The 9,257-nt window shown below is 41.6% G+C and overlaps 1 protein-coding gene across 1 annotated transcript; it reads left to right on the forward strand.

Annotated features, from left to right (window-relative positions):
* The first annotated feature begins 1,108 nt into the window (after positions 1–1,108).
* EIF1 (eukaryotic translation initiation factor 1) lies at positions 1,109–3,690 on the forward strand. Its single transcript, XM_070729216.1, has 4 exons — positions 1,109–1,446; positions 2,421–2,584; positions 2,681–2,782; positions 3,013–3,690. The coding sequence occupies exons 1-4, from the start codon at positions 1,416–1,418 to the stop codon at positions 3,055–3,057; spliced, it is 342 nt and encodes a 113-aa protein (XP_070585317.1). The 5' UTR covers positions 1,109–1,415; the 3' UTR covers positions 3,058–3,690.
* The last annotated feature ends 5,567 nt before the right edge of the window (positions 3,691–9,257 follow it).

Genomic DNA, 9,257 nt, shown 5'->3' on the forward strand with positions numbered 1-9,257 from the left:
GGAGGGGAGGAGGGAGAGAGAGAGAAGGAGGGCAAAAAAGAGGAAGGAAGGGAGAAACAAAGAGAGATGGAGAGGGGGGAAAGAAAGAGGAAGGGAGAGAAAGAGGGATGGAGGGAGAGAAATAGAGCAAAAGGGAGGAAGAGAGATATTTTTTGTCCAAACTTTTTTTAGCCCCCCCCCTCAATGTTCCCCAGGATTTTGTAAATGTGAATAATGTGCCGCGGCTCACAAAAGGTTGGGAAACACTGCTCTATATCCCTACTCCACAATTGAGATAATTGTTAAGTGAAGCAGATGAGCAGATGAGGTTTCTGTTCAGATTTCTATGAAGGTGCCAATATTATAAGTGCAATCAATATACTGGTAATCCACTAACGCACACACACACATGGACAAAAAATCTTGTTATCTGTGTGCCTGCTAAATACGCAATAATTTATGAAAGAAAAAGCATAGGGGAAATTAAACTGCTCTTCAGTTGTCTGCAAGAGACAGTATAGGAATACTTTTAATAGGTTTTGAAAACAACAGTTCAATTCAAGATATAATTTACTGCTGTATTCAACATTTTCATTTATAGGCTGGGAAACGATACAATTTTCGCTTCTGGATTTGAAAGGCGGCTTGACTCAGGCACCGAAATACGCTGGTGGTTTAACAAAACGTATTTTACTTCATAGATATTTTGTTTTAAGTATCCCCCCGCCCCAAATGGACAAGAAATTTTACCTGTGTGCATGCTAAATACGTAATAATTTATGAAAGAAAAAGCATTTATTTTTGGAGAAGGGAGATGTCAAGATCCCACTACTTTTATTTTAGAAATAAAACATTATTAATATAATTAATCCCCATCGAAAATAGTGGGGAAGGGCGGCAATTAAAATGGACCTAACGCGCATGCGCCGGTTGTCCGCTTTCCTTTGTGCACCCCCCCTTCTCTCGAAAATGGTGCAGACTCCCCGCGTCCGCTGAACGTACAGCCGTTTCCTCTCCTTCCGCGCTTTTCAGCCAATCGCCGCCAACATTCGTGGCGTCACAAGGACAGCCAGTTATGTCCAGTTTGCGCTACCGCCTGCATCATAAAATGCGGAAGCTGGAGAAGGGAGGAGCTGAGGTTGACGGAGCTACGCCCACAACCCAACCTCTCCCATCCCCCTCTTCAAGTTTTCCTCTTTCTAGCCAATCCTTGCGCCCGCCTCCCGATGCGCGTTGACGTCATAAACCTCACGGCTATATAACCCGCCGGACGTTTTAAACCCGCCCTTCCTGCTGCCTTTTCCATTTTTAGTTGTCTCGGAGAGGCTGAGGAGCGACCGTCGCTGCTGTTTGTTGTTTGCCGCGCCCCGCCTTTTGCTGTCGCCGCTGCTGTTGTTGCTTCCGACCCGGGGAAAAGGGGAAGCGAAGCGCGTCGTATGTCCGCTATCCAGAACCTCCACTCCTTCGGTGAGGGGACTCCGGGAATTTGGGGGGAGGGGGATGGGGGAGGGGGCGTCAGGCCAGAGGTGAAATTCGTTTGAACCGAACGCGGGGTGGGGGGAAGCGGGAGCGGGGGGAGGTCTTTGGAAAAACCCCGAAGGGGGAGGGGAAGCAATTGTCCTCAGCTCGGGCGGGGGACTGCGGCGGCAGGTGGAGTTTAGCCAATGGGGGGGGGGGGTGAGGCCTGCCAGGAGGAGCCGCTTTGGCAACGGAAGCTGGGGGGGGGGAGTTCGGCTGCCGGGGGGGGGACGATTTCATTCGTTCAACCCACGATAGGAAGTGAGCCAGCGATTCCAAGAACGGGGGGGGGGGGGGGTCGGGTCGAGCAGGCCGACCTGGCCTAGCTCGACCTAAAATGCGCCACGTAGAAGCGATAGGAAACTGGGACAGACCCTGTCTAAAAGATGGATACCGATAACTGCTAAGGATGAATGTAGGAAGGCGGCATTGTTTAAGAAGGTCCGCCATCTTGTTCGCTCTCTTCTTTTCCTCATTACCCCCCCCTTGTTGACGCACTTGCGAATTCCTGACGGTTGCGTCACCCTGCAAGTGGGAGGGTTCTCTCGAGTCACGTGGTGACGTGAAGCGACTCCGTTTGGTTTATCGCTGGAAGCAGCCTCGCTTCCACATCTGGGCAGGAAGTGGGGAGGAACTATTTTTCCTGCTTTAATGAGGGTGAGCAAAGAAGTTTTGAGGTTTTAACCGATTCAGCAATTGATGACTGCGCCATCTCCGTAGAGGTTGAACTAGAAATATATAGCTGAAGATGCCCTCATACCTTAAAATCTGTCAGTCGCACTTTTCTTTCTCTGAGAGTGAAGTAAGGGCTTGCACAGCTTAGGAAAGTGATTTGGGCTCCCACAACATTGCTAATTCCTTAAACTGACTAAAATTGCACCTTTTTTTCTTGTTAACATATATAAAAATTAAACTTTTTTCAGACCCCTTTGCTGATGCAAGTAAGGGTGATGACTTACTTCCTGCTGGGACTGAGGACTACATCCATATAAGGATCCAGCAGAGAAACGGCAGAAAAACCCTCACCACAGTCCAAGGCATTGCCGATGATTATGATAAAAAGAAACTGGTAAAGGCCTTCAAGAAGGTATTTGTTAAATTCTTAATTCCCAGTAACTGTTTTATTCTTGGTAAGTGCTTAGAACTAAATAATATCTGCTTTTTTTGTTGTTTGTTTCTGTAGAAATTTGCTTGCAATGGTACTGTGATTGAGCATCCAGAGTATGGAGAAGTGATTCAGCTTCAAGGGGACCAACGGAAGAATATATGCCAATTCCTCATTGAGGTGAACACAGACATTTAAAATTTATGGGTTTTATTGCTCACTTTATTGTTGGACTTTTGCACATAATATTTTATATATTTGATTTCTGCTACTAAATTAAAGCCAAAATATTTTGTTCAGAAGTATCTGGTTTCATCTTGGCTGTTGGTGAAATAAATGCAACTGTTAATTTTCCTGGAGTAGGTCACATTCTTAGTATTTAATCTAAATAAAGCTTTTCTTTTTTTCAGATTGGACTGGCTAAAGACGACCAGCTGAAAGTCCATGGGTTTTAAGATTTGTGGGTCACCAAACTTTCAAGGGCGATGACTTTCCTAAGATGAAAGATTCTTTTGTGTCCTGCCTCATTAGTTTAACCAAGCCAGCTTGCATAATGTAATCACATAAGGTTCCTTTTAGTCTGGACTAGTGTAACTCGGCAATGTAATAAACTGACAAGAGCTTGTGTTGTGTTGCTGTCCCTCATTTAAACCAGGTTCGGTAGTGTTGGTGTCATGCCAGAAGTTTACTTTATAGACATTGCTGGTTAGAATTTAAAAATTCTGGCTGTTTTAGAGACATCTAGTATTTTAAGTCACCTTTTGTCACAGAAATTGAGGCTAAATAACTACAAACTGTGAAAAATTAGTTCTCACCTACCTTTGTGTACCTGAAGCCATCTTTGTGCAAAGGTATTGGGGCTATATAAATCAAAGTCTCTTAGAGATAGACATTAAGGTGACTGAATTCAGGAAAGGTTTTAGTTCAATCTCGCTTAAATTTTAAAGGTGCAGTTTTTGAAGAATGTCTTGGCAAAGTGCTGCTTTAGCAACTAACAGCTGTGTGAAGCAACAGATATCTCGGTTGGAATCCTGATGTTCTGTGTAATGTATTTAAACGTTTATTTAAATAAAAATGATTTTCAGAAATATTTGCCTTGTATTTTAATGCACTGTTAAAAGCAGTTGATGTTTTCAAATGAAAATGTGTCTTCCCTAAACCAGACTCAAGAAAATGGAAAATGCTTCTAAAAAAAGAATAATTCAGTTGATGTTACACATCAGTTGAGCTAGCCTGAATGCTCTTCTCATTACAAAATAGTGCTCTACTTCTCAGTGTGATTATACATCATAATACTGAAAATAACAAAAGCCTTGGTCATATACCTTTGACTTTTATCAATTGTGTAGAAAATTATGTCTATCCTCAGCTTGGTCTTTGGTCTTCCAATACTGTAATCTCAAAAAATGCTGCATCATTAATCCAAGTTCACTAGTCAGGTTTACCACTATACAACACAGTTCCCAAAAGTGAGGTATGTGCATTATAAATGCTAATATTAAAATAATAAATTTCAAGCTCAGTAGTTAAAAGTACATTTGTTTAATAAGTTGAAAAATTATATACAGTAATTCTATTTAAAAGGAATTTATCTTTCCCAATAAAGACAACTTTATTCAAAGCAACACAGACCAATAGTTTTTTAGAAGTTCCACACGTGTTGTTTTTTTAATGGTTTATACATATTAAAAGTATGTCCTGTAACCCTTAATTCTGAAACTGCATCCTAGGGCAAAACATTTGAATCAAGCTTCCTTTAATGGGCTAATGAGAATGCTTCCAAAACCCAAGTCTCAACTGAAATTAGAATTTGGAAATTTTATAAAATGTGATATAAACCAGCCATTTTATTCCTTAATGCAAAATGCAAATCATTTTCTGTGGTAAACTGATGTTTTGAGAGTGTTATTCAACTTGCTGTGGGCTACTTTCAAGGCAGATAGATTTATGAGTATCTTCAACCACTTAAGAAATACTGTTGAAGGCATTGCGAAACAACCCAAGGGGTCAGTCTGTCTAGCTGCAATTATTGGATACAGTATTTCTAAATGTTTTAAGAAAGCTTGCATAATTTTGTTTAATTACCCAGGTTCACATCTGATCATTTTTCATTGTAAAGAAAGGAAAAATGTTTAAAAACTGACTTCAATATGAAACCATGAAATATGAAGCCATGAAACTAGCAAAGCATTTGACAGCAAAAAATTAAAAACATTTCTGAATAACCTAATTAAGATGAACATAGAGATAAGCTGACAAGGTCAATAATAAGACCAAATGTGTGTGTTTTTAATTTGGCCTAACCTACAAGTAGCCCAGAATTCTTTGGGGCTAGGGAATGGGATGGCCCTCCAAACAGCACAATTGCCACATGCATCAATGAGACCTACTTTCCAATGTATGTTTTTTCAGGTTATTCAAATCAGGTAAGCAATGCTTACCACAAATTTTGGACATGTGATGGTGAATTGCCATAAGGAAATGTTTGACAATGTAATCTAGAAAGGCTGGTAATGCACCTGTAAAAGGGTTGAAAATTGATTTGGCTGTCAAGTACGCTATTTATTACACCTATTTCTGGTTTGTCAACAGACTTTCAATAACTGATTGCTTGTTAATACTTTTTCTAAGGAAGAAATATAAGCCAGTGGCTCATTCAGGCTTTTCTCATCAATTGATGAGTTTGCATTGGTATCTTTTTGTTTCTGTTAGGAAACCAATGGGATTTTTATGTGTTAGCAACCAACTATGCTTTCAATTTAAAAATAAATTTGTCTGTCTAATGGATGGATGTGATCTTTTATTTTTTATTAATTGTAATACTACCATTTTTCAAACATCAGCCAACAGTTGTACCTTAATCACTTCCATGATGTAGTTGTTATGTGATGTATCTATATTGAGGCCATTTTATACAGAGTTAGCAAGGTTAAATTATATGTTGCCAGAGTGTTAAGATTTGACCAAGAAAGAATTCATCCTAAAAAGGGAAACATTCCATGCCGAGGTAATTTTGTTTAGAATTTTTCTCTTTAAATTGTTGAAAAGAAAAGGAAAGAAAGAAACTTGAGGTCAGCTTAAAACTATCTCAATCTACTTGTAGTTTCTACTACAGATAGTCCTCAACTTATGACCACAATTGAGCCCAACATTTCTATTGGCTAAGTTTGTTAGTGAGTTTGTTAAATGAGTTTTGCCCCATTTTATGACCTTAGTTGCCACACTTGTTAAGTGAATCAATATAGTTGCTAAGTTAGTAACTCAACTCAAATGAATCTGGCTTCTCAATTGTCTTTGCTTGTCAAAAGAGGATCCCATGACTGGATACTGTAAACATCATGTGTAATTCAATTGTCAAGTATCTGAATTTTGACCAAATAACCATGGGAATTGCAATGGTAGTGTGAAAAAGGCAATGTCACTTTTTTCACTGCCATTCTAACTGAACAGTCACTAAGGCAAAGACTGTTTATAATGTATCATTTCCAATTGCATATCATTCTCAATTTGGGGGGGGGGGTTGTTTTTCCTAAAAAAAATTGGCCTACTGTTCTTGCAAGAGTGAAAGCAAGATGAGTTTTTCCAGACAACAGCTATAAAATTAATGCTGCTTTATTCCATCCTTCCATTATGGTCTCACACTCCTTGCGTCCAGAACCTAGATCTTCAAACGAAGGCACTATTTGTGACTATTTCACAAAGCAAAAGTTTAAGCTTTTATTTATTTATGTATTGGATTTGTATGCCACCCCTCTCCAAGGACTCATGGTGGCACACAACATATCAAAAAAACAAAAATACCATCAGGATCCAATTAATGCAATTAAAAAACCTAAAAGTTCTAATATAATTAAAAACATTCATTGCCATTCACTCCGTGAAACACACTACAACACTCGTTGGTCGGGGAAGATCTAATGACTCCAGGCCTGGCAGCATAGATAAGTCTTTAAACTTTTTCGGAAAGCAAGGAGGGTGGGGGAAGTGCAAATCTCCAGGGGAGCTCATTCCAGAGGGCCAGGGCACCCACAGAGAAGGCTCTTCCCCTAGGTCCCGCCAAGCGACATTGTCTGGTTGATGGGACCCTGAGGAGGCCAACTATGTGGGACCTGACTGGACACTGGGATTCGTGTGGCAGAAGGCAGTCTTGGAGGTAATCTGGTCCGATGCCATGTAGGGCTTTGTAGGTCATGACCAACACTTTGAATTGTGTATGGAAACTAATCGGCAGCCAATGCAGTCTGCGGAGTGATGGTGAAATATGAGTATGCCTTGGAAGGCCCATAACCTTGCATGGCTGCATTTTGGACGATTTGAAGTTTCCAAACACTCTTCAAAGGTAGCCCATGTAGAGAGTATTGCAGTAGTCATACCTGGAGGTGATAAGGCATGAGTGACCGTGAGCAGACTCCCTGTCCAGATAGGGCCGCAACTGATGCACCAGGCGGACTTGGGCAAACTCCCACCTCGCCACAGCCGAAAGATGGTGTTCTAAAGTCAGCTGTGGATCGAGGAGGACGCCCAAGTTGCGGACTCTGTTATTGGAAATGGTTTAAGAGTTCACACACAAACACACACACAAGAGGGGAGGAGACAGGGATGGAAAAAGGAGAAGATAGTAATAATAGTAATAGATTTTGGTTTTGTTTTATTATTAATTTCTTTTAATAAAAAAGAAGGGAGTTTTTATTTATTTATTTATTTATACTTCTATGACGCCCAGTCCCAAAGGGACTGCCGCTCAGACACTATACTTTTCCGCCCACACCGAAAAAAAGTTAGAGGGAACATTGCCCACAGCCACTCCATCTTGTCTGGACTGAACTTGAGCCTGTTGGCACCCATCCAGACCCTGACAGCCTCTAGCCACCGGCACATTACTTCACTGCTTCACTGAGTTGACACAAGGTAAAAATGTACAGCTGAGTATCATTAGGGTACTGGTGGTAACTCACCCCATGCCCTTGGATGTTCTGTCCTCCAGAAAGTATTAAAATATTGTAAATAGAAACAGCATAATTTTCCCAATTTATAGGTGGTGTACATGAAAATAATTTAAAATCTGGCAGTCACTGCCCCATCCTCAAATGTTTAACTTAATAAAAGGATTAATAACTTAATACATTAGCATTTCTGCTCCCTCCCCTGCTCATAGGTGTTGAGGGACATCTCTCGTTTGCCGTTGATCTTGAATAATTAAGACATTATTTAACAAGATCAGTACAGGAGCAACAGGATAAGAACAATACTGGGACAGCATAAATTAGCTATGTGAGCAAAAAAAGTCAGGAATAGTCAGCATCTATTTCAACTAATTAATTTTATTTAAAAGCTTGCACTCATTTTATTTTAAAATTGTATTGAAGCACCTCCAACACAGCATGTAATGATTACATCATTGAAATAGCATTGTTTGAACACTAGAGGGTGTCTAATGCCCAGGGCTTGTTTTATAGATGCTTTCACTTTTCTGAATACAGTACTGTAAAACAGTGATGGCGAACCTTTTTTTCCTAGGGTGCCAAAAGAGAGTGCACGCATGCTATTGCACATGCGCGAGTGCCCACACCCATAGTTCAATGCCTGGGGAGGACACAAATATTTCCCCCCCTCCCCCCAGAGGCCCTCTGGAGGCCAAAAACGGCCTGTTTCCCAACTTCTGTTGGGCCCAGTAGGCTCGTGTTTCATCCGCCCCAGGCTCCAAAGGCATCCCTGGAGCTGGGAGAGGGTAAAAAACCCTTCCCCCATCCCTCCGGAGGTTCTCTGGAAGCCAAAAACGTCCTCTCAGAGCCTCTGTGCGAGCCAAAAATCAGCTGGCCAGCACACACATGCAAGTTGGAGCTCAGCTAGGGCAATGGCTCGAATGCCAACAGATATGGCTCCGTGTGCCACTTGTGGCACCTGTGCTATAGGTTCACCACCACTGCTGTAGAAACATAGAAGTCTGACGGAAGAAAAAGACCTCATGGTCCATCTAGTCTGCCCTTATACTATTTTCTGTATTTTATCTTAGGATGGATATATGTTTATCCCAGGGATGTTTAAATTCAGTTACTGTGGATTTATCTACCACGTCTGCGGGAAGTTTGTTCCAAGGATCTACTACTCTTTCAGTAAAATAATATTTTCTCATGTTGCTTTTGATCTTTCCCCCAACTAACTTCAGATGGTGTCCTATCATTGTGTAGGGCAATGATAGTGAAGCTATTTTTTCCTCAGGGGCCAAAAGCGTGTGCACACGTGCTATTGAGTGCCCACACCCATAATTCAATTTCTGGGGAGAGCAAAAACACTCTGCCCTCCACCAAGGCCCTCCAGAGGCTGGAAATGGCCCATTTCCTGATTTCTGGTGGGCCCAGAAGTCCAATTTTTCGCACTCCCCAGACTCCAGAGGCTTCCCTATATCCTGGAGAGAGCAAAAATGCCCTCCCCCGCCCACCTGGAGGCCCACTGGAAGGTGAAAACACCTTCTCAGAGCCTCTGCATGAGCTGAAAATCAGCTGGCCAGAGCACATATGTGCGCTGGAGCCAAGCTAGGGCAACGTCTCGCATGCCAGTAGGTCATTGTTGTCCAAAGTTACTTTTCTAAAAGACACCTGGATTTTCTTGTGCTTTTCTCTGAAAAGTTTTTGCTTCTCATCCAAGACACTTCTTC

Source organism: Erythrolamprus reginae, chromosome Z, assembly GCF_031021105.1.
Source record: "Erythrolamprus reginae isolate rEryReg1 chromosome Z, rEryReg1.hap1, whole genome shotgun sequence".
NCBI lineage: Eukaryota > Metazoa > Chordata > Lepidosauria > Squamata > Dipsadidae > Erythrolamprus > Erythrolamprus reginae.